This window comes from Mangifera indica, chromosome 16 (assembly GCF_011075055.1).
Source record: "Mangifera indica cultivar Alphonso chromosome 16, CATAS_Mindica_2.1, whole genome shotgun sequence".
Taxonomy (NCBI): domain Eukaryota; kingdom Viridiplantae; phylum Streptophyta; class Magnoliopsida; order Sapindales; family Anacardiaceae; genus Mangifera; species Mangifera indica.
Genome location: NC_058152.1, coordinates 95,303 through 111,846, shown reverse-complemented (window position 1 = coordinate 111,846; position 16,544 = coordinate 95,303). Strand labels below are relative to the sequence as shown.

At 32.1% G+C, this 16,544-nt stretch overlaps 2 protein-coding genes across 2 annotated transcripts; one reads left to right on the top strand and one right to left on the bottom strand.

The window, feature by feature from the left end:
• Positions 1 to 3,893: 3,893 nt before the first annotated feature.
• LOC123199332 (RNA polymerase I-specific transcription initiation factor RRN3-like) lies at positions 3,894 to 11,341 on the top strand. Its single transcript, XM_044614281.1, is given in 18 exon segments — positions 3,894 to 4,050; positions 4,163 to 4,221; positions 4,445 to 4,569; positions 4,879 to 4,950; positions 5,041 to 5,112; positions 5,199 to 5,270; positions 5,272 to 5,430; positions 6,146 to 6,262; positions 6,353 to 6,463; positions 6,956 to 7,081; positions 7,170 to 7,238; positions 7,423 to 7,529; positions 9,352 to 9,435; positions 9,738 to 9,788; positions 9,790 to 9,817; positions 10,069 to 10,188; positions 10,287 to 10,471; positions 10,830 to 11,341. Coding segments are annotated over 16 exon segments (1,722 nt in total). The 5' UTR covers positions 3,894 to 4,050; positions 4,163 to 4,221; positions 4,445 to 4,461; the 3' UTR covers positions 11,071 to 11,341.
• Positions 11,342 to 11,988: 647 nt separating this feature from the next.
• LOC123199308 (AT-hook motif nuclear-localized protein 10-like) lies at positions 11,989 to 16,489 on the bottom strand. The gene is made up of 6 exons (XM_044614238.1): positions 16,342 to 16,489; positions 15,751 to 16,224; positions 15,074 to 15,126; positions 13,750 to 13,881; positions 12,946 to 13,107; positions 11,989 to 12,652 (listed from the first exon to the last, which is right to left on the bottom strand). Exons 1-6 carry the CDS (start codon positions 16,349 to 16,351, stop codon positions 12,419 to 12,421), a joined length of 1,065 nt encoding a protein of 354 aa, XP_044470173.1. The 5' UTR covers positions 16,352 to 16,489; the 3' UTR covers positions 11,989 to 12,418.
• Between the last annotated feature and the right edge of the window lie 55 nt (positions 16,490 to 16,544).

Genomic DNA, 16,544 nt, shown 5'->3' with positions numbered 1-16,544 from the left:
ATATATTTATCCGTTTTTAAATCACCATATTTACGATAATTCGATGGAAATAGCGTGAAATTGATTACGACTGGTCGGTTATCAGCTAATTCTTGTGTACCAGAAGAAGATTCAATTTATGGATATCTCCCTGATGGTTCAGAAATATAACAGAATTGCCAGTGATGGTTTTTTAGGCAAAGTGGGAAAGGAGGATGAAAGGTGTTTTGTTGTGCAATGGGGGTACTAAAGTAAAAAAGGAAAAGATAGGGCAATAACTGGAGAAAGTTTTAGATGCGAAAAGGAGGACACGTGTTGGTAGATGTACAGAAACTCCGTCCAACTGTAACCAGCTGGCAGGTCACGGCATAACCGTTTTTGGTAGCAACAGCTAATTTGAACTTTTAAATGGAGAGATGGAGATGGATCGGAAGTAGGGAGGTCTGATGATTGAGGGCTTCTCACGTGCTGTGATGTTAGTTGTCCCTTAGCCTTGGCACAATGCTGACCATAACTGTTACTGCTATTGTCATATTGAAATATACAGTTTTTTTGTATAAAAGGCAAAATGAAATAAATACACTATTTGATAAAGAAAATACGAGGATATATTAGGATTAAATAGTTATGATTGTGAAGCAAAATTAAGAGAATTATATATTAGAGAAATTATTATTTTTGACAAAAAAAAAAATTTATGACTTGATAGATTTTTAAATGGAAACAATAAATACAACTGAATTTGATTTAAAAATAAGAAGATATTAATTGATTATAATTAAAAGAGTCTTGGATCCTTACAACCTATAAAATTGTTTTTAAAAGAGTTTTAAATTCATAAGAAAAATAATAATATTAGTTTTTTATTTCTACATTTGGCAATTGAAAAAAGGGGGAGGTGTAGAGTTATTTGGATTATTAAAAGAGCTAGAGATTCAAGTAAGTTTAATATTTTAATTTCATTTTATTTAGCTCAGTTAAATTTTGAGTTTTAATTTCAATGATTAGAGAATTGATTGTTTAGATTGTGTTAGCATCATATTTAAGTCAATAATTGTGTTTGTGCATATTAAAAACTGAAAATTCTGAAGAGTTTGTTATTCTATCTTTATTAAATATTTTGATGAGGATTTTTATTTAATTTGTAATTGAAATTTTTTTTGGAAATTTTATAACATGTATTTTTAATTATATCAAATTTTCATAATTTTTTTTATGATTATAGAATTTATTAAAAATCTTAGAGCAATGACTGTTCAACAACAAAAAAATCTGTATTCAAGGCAATTTAATTATCTGAATTTCTTGAACGTTTTAATAAAGTATTTGAACTCAATTTTATTTGAGGATTTTTCTGTAAATTGTATTATATGTCTAGTCATTTATGCCCAAATTTCATAAATTTTCAATGTCTATAAAAAATTTTAAAAATCGAGTAAAAAGAGTTGTCCCATAAAGATTTGGTTTCCTTGACAGTATTGATGCCCTCTCTTTATTGAACTTTTTGAAAATAAAATTTAACTTTGTTTCATTTGAAACTTTTTATGACTATTTTACTACCTGTCTACTTTAATTTGTCCAAATTTTGTGAATTTATGATAAGTGATTAATTTATTAAAAATCATGTAACCATAACTATCCAATGAAGAGTTTGTATATGCACGGTTGGTTTTAATGGAGTTTAGTATGATTTAACACTAGGATGATGATTTGTAAGGTTTATAAGCTATTAATGGATACTACTAAGATTAAGATTTGATAGTATTAAATTTGAATTATGATTGCTTGGACAACATGAAGATATTGATATCTTGTTGGGTGATTAAAGACGTAGTTAGAAATTATTGAGGTAAGTAAAAACTTACATAATATGTAATGATTTTTATTCTATATGAAAAATATTTATATGATTATTTATGTTATAAAATTCTTTTTATTAAGATTGATAAATTATATTATGATTTTATTTTATGACTATATGTTAGAATGATATAATCTTTTTCTTTTAATCTAAAATACTTTTGAAAAGTGTTTTGATATTTTCTATTAGAAGGAAAACTTATATTATATTATATTGTTGCTAAGACAAAAGTATTTTAATGAATTTCTTGAATAAATATTTTTGAATATTTTTCAAAGATAAAGATTTGTTAGCAAAAAAGTTTTATAAGATTATTTTTGTCAATACCATACTAAGATAAAGAATTGATAGATTTATAAACCAATAAATATGACCGGATCATAAAACATTCGAGGACATATATTGAATGATGAAAGGTTTACGAACTAATTATGAATATGAACATAATAAAGGGTTTGCAGACCAATTATGTATATAAATATGAAAATAAACATGAAGGGTTTGCAAACCTGTTACGAATATAAATGCGATGAAGAGTCTACGGACCAACACAAATAAAAATATGAATAATGAAAAGTTTGTGAACTTATGATGAATATGAATAAGAATCAGACCAAGTCACCATGGATATATGTGACACTATATGATACAAGCTAAGTATAAATTTTATGTTTTCTATTTATGAGTTATGTTTACGAATTATTGTAAGATTATCTTATGACAAATGATAATTTTGTTTGTCCTTAGAATTGGTGAATATAAAATATTTAAGTTTGTTTTTTTCTTATGATAATGAATTTGAACTTGTTTACATTGTTTTTCTTATAATTTATGGAAATATTTTATTTTTATTACGGTTAAAGAATATCAAGCGTTTTTTTTTTTTTTTTGGTTCTTTATGACTAATAATTTTGAAAATAAAGAAGTTTTTATAATACAATGTTTATTTATTAAAAAGTTATGTATTATGTTTGTTTTTATTTACCGAGTTGACGGCTCACTCCTCGTCTCTTTTATTTTTGCAGAATAAGTTTTCTAAATTAACTCAAAAGAGTTGAATAAAATGAACTCAATATGAGTTGAGAGGTTAAAGAGTCTTAATGTTTAGATTTTATTATTTATGAATATTGTAATTATGGATTATTATTTATAAGACGTGATTATGTTTAATTATTTTTTGGGTCTATTTTGGGAAAAATAATAAGATATTATGCTATAAAATTATTTTTATTTAGAAAAAAGTCATGAATTAAATTAGTTTTGGGCCAAACAACTATTTCCCACTCAAGGTATGCTGTAATAACAAGTTTTTACCCTTTAACTATAAAAATATCAAATACCCACCCATAGCCGATTAAATTTAACAGAACGTTAACGTCTGAAAATTTTATCTCTTTTTGCCCCTCAAAACTTTAAAAATTAAAATTTTTCCTCAGACTAAGTTTTAAAAAATGGCAGTTTCACCCTAGGGTTTGATTTTGAAATCTCCGGCGACCTCTCAGGCTTCATTGCCGACGGCCTCTCTCTCTCGAGACATCCTCTCCTTCCGGCGATCTTTTTCCTCCCATTTGGAGGGCCGATCGGCGTTGGAGACACCTTGGGAGACGAAAAATTCTTTAAAACTTAGACTAGGGAAAATTTTAGTTTTCAAAGTTTAGGGGGGTAAAAATAGATTATATTTTAGTTTATTTTTTAATATTATAGAGAAAATGACAATTTTACCCTTACCACCGTTATTTTTAACTGGCCATGAGTGGGTATTTGGTGTTTCCATAGTTAAAGGGTGGAAATTTGTCATTACAACATACCTTGGGTGGGAAATAGTCGTTGGCCTTTTATTTATTTAAAATTTTTATTTTAGGGTTAAGAAAAGCTAAAATAACTTTTATGCCCATATTGGGTAGTTCTTTTCTAATTTTGTTGCAATATCAGAGGGAGTATGGAATAAAAACATCTGACCTTTTAGGGGTGAAAAAAGATGTTTTGAAAGCTTTGGGGGGGCGCGGGTTTCTGTTTGCGTGGTTTATTTAAAAAAATAAATGGTCAATAAGAAACAGGTGATAGAGCCATTATAAAACAATTATGCCAAGTCCAGTGGTCGGTATAAAAGGGAAAGGAAGAGAACCGTCATTCTGTTTCCCGCCGTCGGGAAGAAGCAAAGCCGCTGACAAGTCTCCTCTGACGTTCCTAAGAGGCCCCAAAAGCTGAAGGTTTAATTCATGAAGCTTTTTTGCTGTTATTTTTCTTCTTCTTTTTAGTGAATATATCTTGAATTCAATTGAATATAAACGACTATGTTTCCACTCTGTTTCCCGTCTACAGGAAGAAGAAGCAAAGCCGCCAAACCAGTCTCTGACGTCAAGAGGGTCCGAAAGCTAAAGGTTCAATTCATGATGCTGACTTTAAAAAAAAAAAATTCTTGTTTTTAGTTAATATATCTTGAATTCAATTGATTTGATTACCATGATTGTAGACGACTATGTATTGATTCCATTAATAATTATCATATATAGTGGGTTTGACTTTTTTATTTCGTTTATGAATTTGTTTTGTGGTTTTTTTGTAAGATTTATAGAAGAATATTTTTGTTTGGGGATTTTGTAGGGTCTGACTTTGGGACCATGGGAATGGAGTTGCAAAATCACAAAATAGAATCTCTTGAGATGGGGATTATTAGTGATTCTGAACTAGTCTACCATGTAAAGGAAACTCTTAAAGCTGTACCCTCGGTAAGCGTTCTAGCCTGGTCCTTTAGAATTTTTTTAATGAATGATATCCTTCTGGTAACTTTTGGCCCATATTCATCTTTTTGCAATATGAGTTGCTCTTACATTAAGCTTAATTTTATTGGAATAGGGTGGTTGTCACAATTACGAATTGCTTGTTGGTGTCATGCACCTTGAGAGGGATAGGGATGTGCTTTAGGTACTGTCTCTTGACCCTGATGAGAGGGCTTGGCTTGTGGTAACCCTTTAGTTTAATGACTATGTTTTTCTCTGCATGGAAGCGTTAAGTTTCCACTTTTTCACTAATTGCAGCCAAGTTTGAGGGCACTATCTTCCGCAGCTTCTTATTTAGACATTGTTCACCATGAGGCTCTTCTCACTTCTGTAAGTTGTTATATGAATTTCTGTATTTTCTCTTGTTTATTAGGTATTATCATAGTTGTTATTATTATTTTTTGATAAAGTGTTCTTCAGATTTTTCATACGAACATGTGGGTCTATCAACCTTACGAGATGGATGCTTTGATATCTCTGATTATATCCTTGGTATGTCAGTTTTCAAATCCCTTTCTTCAAATTTTCAGAGATCCATAAAAAATTTTGAGACTATTTCTAGTTTTATGATTTGACAGGCTGCTTCAAATGGAAAATTTGTTGATTCATGTTTAACCATGCTTGTCGCTAATTTCATGCCCCCCATGTACTAAAAATGATAAATCATATAGTATGGGAAAAAAGAACCAAGTCATTCCTCGGGTGCATGCAGCCTTGAAAAAAATAACTGATTTGGTACCCCTTGCCCCATTGAGATTATCGCCAATCATTTTACAGGGAATGCCAACAGTCCATAGTAAGCATGATTCTGTAAGTTTAATATAACTTTTCAATTTTCAATTTTTGTGTCAAATAAGGATGTTGGTGTCTGCTGTAATTAATATTTTGGATTATGTCCATGCTGTAGAATATCTGTTGTATGTTTCTCTTGTTGCACTACAGATGATTGCCACGGGATTAGTTACATTGTTTATGTTTTCTTTCTCAAATCTTTCTTTGCTCTTCATTTGTGATGAAACTTCTTTTGTTCTGGTGAGCAGTTGGTTTTGAATTTTTTTGTCTTTGTGTTTCCTTGCTGCTACATGTCTTGCTATTTATGTGTTTCCAGGTGTTTAACATGTTGGTTTTTCATTTGGAGAGATCAAAACACAACTAAAAAATTTTCAAGATGGTGTCATACATGTTTGTATGAGTTTCCTTGAGCAGTCTCCCTGACAGAGTCCATTGACAAGCGGTGCTGTGTTCATATGGCATGCTTTATGTTCATATATGTTTGCATTTGATAATTCTTGCATTATCTTATTTTCCTTAAACTATTTTTGGGGTTGTGTTATGTGCACGTCTTTCCGAGTGACATATTGACTAGCTTCTAGTGGGCTAGTTCGAACTTTTTCCTGAGTAAATAGCTATGCTCGAGTCTGTTAATGTTGTCAGTAATCATTACATGTTGCCACAAGAAGTGCTTATCAGAAATTTGGTAATGGATATTATGTCTCAAATGTCATCTATTTTTCTCCTTTTTCAGTTGAAGATGATTGTAATATATGTGGAGAACATGCTAGAGTTGGAAAAGGGTAAACTAGGGGAACTTGTTAGATGCCCAATGCTAATGGCTCTGGTGGATAGGCTGATAGATTTGGATGTAAGTCAGATGAGATTACCTCGTAAACTGGTGCTTGAACATACCTTCTGCAGTTATATGTAAATTCTGATACAGTGAGGCTTCTCACAGGTGGAGATTGGATGGGATGACAATTCACATGATGACTCTGGTAAAGGCATTTTTGAAATAGACCTGGAAGATGTGGAAGAGGCTGATCATGCTGAACAAGACAGAGATGAGGTACAATCTGTGAATTGTCCTTTTTTGCATGGTTCCTGATTTGCCTGTCACCATTTCAAATAGAAAGAGTTACAAATAGTAGCAGGTTATAGTAAATATTTAATTGCATTATGCTGAAATGTGTATTCTAAAGGATAAGAAACATAAAAGCCTTTGTAAAGTATAGTAAATGTAAATGAAGATGTATGTAATGTTCTTGAAACAAATTGGGTTTCTATGGGTTTTGTGAACCCATAGAAGTGCTCTACACTCCAATTTTGTTAAGTACATGCTTTGTTAAAAATTTTGTAATGATATTTCTCTTCATTTCTCAACAATATTTTTGGCATGTGTGCTTAGAAAGTGGATGGGAGAGCAGTTTGTTGTGTGCATAGAGGCTCATCCATTTCCAAATCTCTTCCTTGATGGAAAATAAGTGGATAAGAAGTTGGTTTATGTTTCTAATTGATGTGGAAATAACCTTTTCTTAAACTAATGTGAAACATTTTACAGCTTACAAAAGGAATTTTGACTTGGAAGAGTGCAAAAGAACAAATAGCTGCTGAATTATTAGATAGCTTGATGGTGCTAACTTTTGAGCATTTCAAATCATGTGAAAGTGACGGTCGTTTGATTGAGGTATATTGTGATGTTTTTATTTATATTAACTTGCTTAAATTGCAGTATATGGCTCACATTATCTGAATAATCATTTTTGTTCTGTTAGGTATTTGATATTCTTCTGCAGTCATTTCAGATAACAGTTCTGAATGCACACAAGTCAAAATTTGCTCTGGTGATGTATGAGTTCCCATATTTTTCTTATTGTCTATAAGAAACATTCATTTGGTGATTTATTTCTAATGTTTTCCACCGTTTAATTGTATCAATTTTATGAGCATTTTTTTTCCATTATTGGTTTAAAAACATGGATTCTTTGCTTATTTGGCTCTTGAGGCTTTGTTACTTCATGATTGCAGTTTGTGATGTTTTATGCATGTGCACTAGATCCTGAAAATTGTGGTGTGAGATTTAGCACTATATTGGCAGATATATTTGTTAGTGGTGTCCACTCTCAACTCACCAGGTAACCTTAATTCTTATTTTGTTGAAAATGAATAACTCTTAGGGGGCGTTTGGTTTGGGTAATATTTTATTATCAAAATGGAAAGATTACCTTGAAGATAGATTATTTAAAAGATTACTGGATATAAATGATTACTATGTTTGATAAAATTTGGTAGGTATAAATAATTATTGTGTTTGGTTAAAGGTAATAAAAGATTACTAGTAAATTATTTTACTTAAATACCCTTGAATATAATTATTTTTAAATATTTTTTATATTATTTGTCATATTAATTAAAAATAAATTTATTTTTGTCTCAAAAAATTAATAAATAATAATATAATTATAATAAAATCAAGATTACCTTGGTAATTTTTAAATACCTAAGGCGAAGGTGGTAATCAGATTACTACCTATATTACCTGCCACGTCAGCATTAGTAATAGAAGATTACTGTAATCTTTTATTACTGACAAACCAAACAAGGGAATAAAAGATAGATTACCAAGGTAATCTTAAGAAACCCAAACCAAACGCCCCCTTAGTTGATGTGTCATTGATTTGTTAACTCAGATGTTTTGGCTACTTGATAAAGTTGGAACTATTTTTCTCTTAAAATTTATTTGCAACATCATGTTCTCTATATCTCATCAGACATTGTATTTATATCCTTTGGGCCTCTGGACTGTACTTGGTGAAGAATCTTGTACGCCATATTCTTATGTTTCTCCATTATTATTCTATTTGGTTTTGATCTCCATGTCAAATATGAACTTTAGTTGTTGATTATTTTCTGTTACTAGTTTTCTAATTTTGCTTTTCCTAGAATGGCAGTCTGTTGCTTAGTCTATCAAAAACATGTTCTGCCTTTTTTTTTCTATTCGACTATCAACTCACTTATCTAGCTTTCCCAAGAAACTAAAACTAGATGGATCAGGTCAGATGTTTTGGCTACTTGATAAAGTTGGAACTATTTTTCTCTTAAAATTTATTTGCAACATCATGTTCTCTATATCTCATCAGACATTGTATTTATATCCTTTGGGCCTCTGGACTGTACTTGGTGAAGAATCTTGTACACCATGTTCTTAAGTTTCCCCATTATTGTTCTATTTGGTTTTGATCTCCATGTCAAATATGAACTTTAGTTGTTGATTATTTTCTGTTACTAGTTTTCTAATTTTGCTTTTCCTAGAATGGCAGTCTATTGCTTAGTCTATCAAAAACATGTTCTGCCTTTTTTTTTCTATTTGACTATCAACTCACTTATCTAGCTTTCCCAAGAAACTAAAACTAGATGGATCAGGTCCATAGCGAATGTAGAGTTTTTACGCTTACGAGTTTTACTATAAGATAAATTGCTCTTGTATGTATCACAAACTTACATTTACTTTTTTTTTTATAGAAAATTTAAGAAATTTTATAAAAGAAAAAAATGGTACAAAAATACGAGGGACATACCCTAAGCAAAATTCACAAAAAACTCACAAACAAAAAATGAGCACGCAAACTCTAGAAAACAAACTAAGAAAATGTCATAACAAAAACTTAAAAGAAAAAGACAAGATGAACACATAGGCTCCATAGAAACTAACTAAATAGCTGCCAAATAGCTTGAAATTGAGGTGAGATTTCATACCTCGGCTCCAAGTCAATGCTCCTAGCACGAACCACATCACAAATATTTGAAACAATGTCATGACGCAAATGTCATAAAACAAAATTACATTTACAATCATCTATTATGTACAGCTGATAAAATAGAAATTCATTGTAATGTTGTGTCATAGTTTATGATATTGTTTTGGCTTGCTTTAACTGAATCTATATTTGCTTGCAGGATGAGTGCGGTGTCTTATCTTGCTAGTTTCTTGTCTCGCACAAAGTTTTTGTCAGCGTCTCTTGTCATTAGTGTGTTAAAAAGGTATGAGAGTGTATAAGGTTTGATGTGCTGTGCTTTTTTAAAGATTTAGAAATATTTTTGGACTGATTATTTCAAAATATAATTTATCTTTGGTTTTCTGTCACCATTTGGAAGAGGAAAAAAGGTTAATTTATTTTTTCATCATGAAGTAAAAACATTTTATGTTAAACTCATAGCCTCTTCACATAAGAGTGAGAATCACAATCATCTCTCTTAATTCAGAATATTTTGAACTAAGAAATGTGTGCTTTGAAATTGCTTAAAGAATACATGTTGCTTTTAGATTAAATATGTATTTTCAGGTTGGTGGATTGGTGTTTGGAATATTGGAATATCCATGGTGGTGACCCAAAATCACAGAGTATTTTATTCAGGATGCCAGGTAAGTGCTTTTTGGTAGCAAGTTGTGAGATCAACTTTTAGATTTAATAATTTCATTGGAAATAAATATTGCTGTGATAACTGATTCACGTGAAAATGTTCATGCTGTTTTAAAATACCTTAATTCCTTTTTCTGATCATTCTGCATTGTTATAGAATAGTTTGTTTAGTCTGTCCTTCAGTTTGTGTTACCATTTATCTAATTTGAATCTACAGCTGAACCTGAGTGTCGATGGTTGAATCTGTCAACAGGCTATTATGTATGTGCTCTGCTTTCGAATGAGAACAATAATGGATATTCCTCGGCTTAAATCTCAGCTTCTTCTCATGCCCCTAGAGACAATTATGAAGCATGAATTGAACCCATTTAAGGTCAGTATTTTTTTGGGCCACAATCTCAAGAATAATTGAAAAAATTCACTACTTATTATATCATTTTTATACTATTGTTAATTACTTTTTGTTCACAGGTATGCCTACCATCGGTAGTGTCTGAGTTTCTCAAGCAATCTAAAGCTGCTCATCTGTTCACTGTCTCTAAAACCTTCAGCTTTAATGATCTTCTGGAGTCAGAACTTTCCCGGGCATTTGGTGGCCCAGAAAGGCTGGACACTTTCTTCCCATTTGATCCATGTTTGCTGAAGAAATGTTACAGGTATGAATACATGCGTATAATTGATGTCAAATATTGCATGAGCACAAGTTTTCTTTCTTTATTTTTTTGAGTGACTGCTTTGGTAAATGGGTCTGGGGGACAAAGAAATTGTATGCTTTTGAGATTCTAAAAGCGGGAGTCAAAGTTGCCACGGCCTCTTGTAGAATGCTATAAAAACAGTCTTCTAAAATAGTAAAATTATAATTGTTATAAAAATAGCAATAGAACATTTGAACATTTGAAGTGTAAGTTTTGATATATAGACTAAAAAAAGTGATGTTAGTAAGTATTCCTGGTACTGTATTTGTTGAGATACGCATTTATTTTCCTTATGTTTTTTTTTTTTCTTTGTCCAAAGTTATATCCGTCCGAACTTTGTGTACTGGTCAATGGTTAGAACTACATATCATGACAATGACGAAGTGGATAGCGGTGATGAAGATTTTGTGGATGCAAACGGTGATGATGTTATGGACGATGGAATGGGAAGGGGCAATGAGGATGAGGAGGATCCTGACGAAGACGGTGAATTTGACTATAATGCATTAAGCAAAATGTCCATAACACCCAAGAATTGTGTTGGTTTGGTGGTGAAATAGAGGCTTCAATGCTCCTGGTACTAACGAGAGGAGTAACCTATTATTTTTTTTATGCTCCAGTGCACTGTGGGGTATGGTATAGCATTTGAAATGAGAGGGGGCATTTGCCCCCCATGGTTTTGATCGTCTTATAATATCCTTAGTTAAATATTCAAGTTTGTTGTAAATAATTAAAAAGTTGATAATTTGTTCACTACTAGGTAGGGAAGGTGCATCAATTAGTTCAAGCCCAGAATTCTATATTATCAATGAATGAAAATGTTATATAGTAGTTTACGTGTGCATTCATTAGGAATTATTAATAATCTTACTGTTATTATTTTTAAAATATTCAATCATAAAATAATATATCATTATTTACATACAGATATTATTTATATATATAATTTTATTGTTATTTTTATTTGATTCAATGACAGTTGCTAAGGTTGTTTCTATACTGTTTTATAGCCATTAAAATAAATGAAGGCAATTTGGACAATGTGGCTGAGTCATCAACTATTTTTATGTTGGGAAGTAGAGATTGACATTGGTATTGATATTGATATTTTCAACTTGTCAAAACCATTATTGTATTTACATATTTGATGAGGTTAGGAATTGTGAATTACTAGCATGCCATGCCATGCCATGCTATGTGAGGGGTGGATTCAATTTGATTTGATCCAAACAATAGTTGGTTTAAGCTAGCTTTATTTGAATTCAAAATAGTCAGCAGATAAGTAAACTGAAACATTGAAGAAGAAGAAGAAGAGTAGTCAAGCGAAAAGAAAGAGAATTGTCGATGAACCCAAATCCAATCCTAATAGCCATCTACCAACGCAGACAACGCTATTTGAATATGGCAAAGGAAGTTCCCATGTAAATAAACATATTACCAATATATATATAATAAATAATAACATCATCACAACAATATATGCAAAAACAAAGTAATTCAAACCAAAATAAACAAACATGTAGGTAGTAGGTTAGAAAATGATCCTAAAAACACAATAAACAAAAATGGACAGACTAGATGAACATTAAACTCAATTCTAAAACCACCTGAAACACAAGCTGCCTAACTCTTTTTTTTTAAATCCCTTTCTATAAAATAACCTACCTTCAGAAGAAGCCACCACCACTAATACAACAACTACTACTACTACTACTACCACCACCACCATCACTACTAATTTCTACCTAGTTTTTGCACTCCAGTCATACTGTTTGATCTGGCTTATCACTACAATCTCCAACTAAACTCAGCATTAAGTCATTAATAACATTATATATAATTACCCTACTTTCAGAAATTGAAAACATGTGTCAATCATGCAAAACCAACAGCCCTGAAGTCTTGTCTTTATTTCCAAGGCACATTTAGCATTCCTGCTGGATTATTGTTGCTGCAACCTCCAGTGCTCTGGTTAAGAGGGCTTCCACCCCCACCTGATGATTCACTAAGGTTCCCACGTGATGGTGAGCTTCCAACTCCTGGTACTCCTCCCACATGTTTGGGTGCAGAAGACAATGGTTCTGCTTGTATTCCTGACTTTGAATCCTTCCAACCTTCTTCCAAGAAACTACCAACAATAACCTGCCATGGTAGCACCACATGCAACACTTAAAATCAGTTTCATATACTCTACTGTTAGTGTGCACTTGAATCAATCTATTTTAGAGGATCAAGGTTAGTCTGTAACACTCTTATAAACATTCTTTAATATTCTTTTGCTTACAACAGATTTGTCAGTTACTCTTTAGACTCCAAAAAAAAAAAAAAAAAAGTCCCAGCCTCTCAATTGATAAAGAAAACCCTGAAGATAACAAATACAGAAGATCGTATTTCATGTTGGAAGGATCCATGTGATCTAGAAGCAAAAAAGAAACCTGAACAGGTGAGGCTGCAGTTAGAAGCCCTGCCACACCACCTCCAAGAACACGACCATCTGGCCCAGCAAGGGACACACTCAAACCACCTGTTCTGCTTCGTTGACCACCACTCTCAGATAGAAGAATTGAACCAGATAGAGACAAGATCTCAAATCGTCCCTGCACGATAAAGAGTATTGGACAGCGTTGTGTGATAAAAAAATGTTCAATGATAAAATTCAATTCATAAATTTGCAATTATTTATCAGCTTTAAAGATTGGAACTTAGATTGCCAAGTAATGAGCATGATTTCATGTTGTTCAAGACTGAAAGACTAATCTTAAAAATCCAAGACTGCAGTCAAAATCATAGTTCATATGCATATCTGAAACAATTTAACCTAGAGCATTTATTGGAAAGAACTGCCTGGTGCTCATCAAAACTTAGAACAATAAGAAAATACTATATGCAGGAGGATTTATGAGACCGTGATACAATTGATCAATGAGAAAAATTCAGGATCTTATTGATAATTGTTTGAATCTTTATAATGAGATGATCTTTATTAGAACTGGTGTACTACGTGATCTGTCGTTATCACAATAGTCACTGTGTGACGGCTGTCATGAGAATTTCTAACTAACAAGGATCTTTAAGATTTGCCTCTATTGGTCCCATTTGAAATTATTAAATTTATGACTTTATTTTTTTCCTTTTCAAATTGATACATTCTGGACATAAGGCCTTTCTCTACCACCTTTCCCTTGTCTGCGCTGAGGCTCAAGGGACAAAAATATAGAACATATAGCAATTTAACTAACCTCATAAGTTACGGTTCCACCGGATGTCATTGCTTGACGAAGTGTTACATTAGATATAGCACCGTTTGCTGACAAAATGCAGACAGCTCGTGGGCCATTTTGAGAAAATGACATCACTTTCGCCAATACATCCTGAAAAGTAAGTTGGACAAAAAATAAATATGATCTTTCTGGCAAAATAAAAGATTGGCTAAGCATTTGAACTGCAAAGATTACAACTCCCCAAAAGGAAGAAAGTGAGATAGCTAGGACACATATCACACCAATTACACTAGTTACCATACACAGGCTAAACAAATAAGTACTTACCATCTACATCATACTTTTAAGCATAGTTATCAAGGGCATGCCTAAGGCGCGCTTTACTCAAGGCAATGTTGCCATCTCCTTGAGTATGGTCAAGGCAACTAAAAGTTTAAAGACGATTGCTTTTAGTGCTTTTTTGACATTTTTGAAGAAACTTTAAGCGTTGGAAAAACAAGCTTTTTTATCACCTTGGTTCTCTGTGACTAGACTTGAGGGCTATCAACAATTTCTGGACAATTTTAGGCATAGTTGTAGATTTTCTGATAGGTTTTGGGTAATTTTCAACTAGATATTAGGGAAATTAGGGTTATTAGCAATTTTTGAGATCTTCGATAAGGTTTGAAGTCATCAAAGATATTACTGACGAGTTTTAAGTTGTCGAGAGGTCGATAATAAGTTCTAAGGTCGTCGAAGAGATTGTCAACGAGTTTTAAAATTGTTAGAGAGATTTAAGGTTGTCAGATAGGTTACTTGTCACTAAACCCTTATATAGTTGTCAGAGAGATCAAAACATGATAATATGTTGCTGGTTTGATTTGAAACTATTGATGAAATTGTCAATCAATTTTTTATTGCCGGTATATTATAAAAAAATTATTAAATTTAATAGAAATAGGAAAATTTTTTAATAGAAATTTTTAATAGCTTTAGGTAAAAAAGGGACACCCTCGTCTCATTTTTTTTTTTGCCTAGGTAATAGGACCCTTCATCGGCTTTTGGCGCTTTTCGCTTTTGATAACTATGTTTTTAAGTATGTAGCCAAAAGTAAACCTCCCTCTAAACCAGGTATTAAATTAAATTAAAACTGTCCTTATTATTTACTTAATCAAATAGTATCACCCTCTGCATGCATAAACAAAAAAAGCTCGAATAGATACACACATTTGTGCCAATTAACTATCTGGAGGACAATCTTTCATATTCTACTTGAATTTCCGTATGAATAGTTCTACAACAAAAGAATAATCTCATCAGGAATCACATTTATAGATGGGGAAATTGGAAACTGCGAACATACCTCTCCAACTTGCACAGTGATAACATGAGGTGTAAATCCAACACCAGTTGAGCCTGCAAAATACATATTAAAAAAATTAGAGTATAAAGTTAAGAACAGAATCCACATTTGAACCTGTGGTTTCATTTACAGGTCAATAAGATGGAGAACAATTCAGTAGTTAAAAAACTTTCCTGCACTTGATAAATTAAGAGAGAATCAAACATAACTTAGATCCCCTTTTATTTATCCGGATTTGTTCTTTGTATCTGGGCAGTAGTTGGTACAAATAGACAAAATTTATGAAGTTTTTAACCCACAAAAAAGAAAGGGAAAGGATAAACCCTCTTTTGCGAAGCTTAATAAAAAAAGTATAAACAAAATATATTTTTCTTCTTTGAAATAAAAAAAGGCTGCAATAACAGAAATTCCTCTTGAACAATGAAATTAAAAAATCAACAGGAAAAAAAAAAAGGAGAAATAAACAGCAGGGGCATAAAAGTAAGTGCAACAGAGAGAAAGAGAAAGAGGAAGAGAAAGAGACACCAGGTAGATGGAATATGGATAAACAAAACCATAAACATAAACAAATATTATAATAATAATATATTATTCTATATTATTGTGTTGATGAAAAAGAAAGGATAAAATAAAATAAAATAAAAGAGATAAAATAGAAAGTTAGGTTAGGTAGTTACCAAAGGCAACAGACTGTTTGCGTGAAGTAGAACCAGGTGGCCGTCCTCTGGGTTTCTTGTTGGAATTTGAAGAAGAGGATGCTACTGTTGTAACCGCAAGTGCCATGGCTGAAGACGGAGGAGATGCCAAGTTGAGGCCACCGATACCATTATTATTATTATTATTATTATTATTATTGTTATTGGTGGTGGTGGTGTTACTGTTAGTAGCATCAGGACCGTACTTTCTAGGCCGACCGCGTTTCCTCTTCGCCGACTCAACAGAACCGCTAACACTAAGACTATTAACTGGTGGCTGGTGATGCTCTTGATGATGATGTTGATGAAGGAAAGAGATGTCTCCAATTGGAGTTTGTTGTGGTGATTGTTGAAAAGTATCAGTTGGCATGACTGGCTTGTAAACAACAGCACCGTCACCACTGAACGCTAACCGCATGCTCGCCGCCATGTTCATATCTTCACCTTCTTCTCTATCTGCATTATAAATTATAGAAATATTTGAAACCCTAATTTATTGAATTCGATACCATGTTCGGCGAAATGAAAAAGAAAAAGAAGGAAAATAGAGGAAATGAAGAAATTTAGGGTTACCTGAGAACATGAAGGAAGATTGATTAGGGTTAGTTTGAAGAAGAAGTGGATGAATTGGCCGGTGAGAATTTTTTTTTGCAGAAAATTTTTAATAATAAAAGTCTATAATAATAATAATAATAATAATAATAATAATAATAAAAGGTTATAATTTATTTCCTTATTTTGTAAAATATGGGAAATCGGGAAATGGGAAGCAGAAG

Excerpts from the sequence above, each read along its gene's own strand:
- LOC123199308 (XM_044614238.1), bottom strand. Across the intron at positions 13,882-15,073 it reads TCACTGTGCAAGTTGGAGAG|GATGTATTGGCGAAAGTGAT; the intron begins GTATGTTCGCAG and ends CTTACTTTTCAG. Across the intron at positions 13,108-13,749 it reads GTGGAACCGTAACTTATGAG|GGACGATTTGAGATCTTGTC; the intron begins GTTAGTTAAATT and ends TTTATCGTGCAG.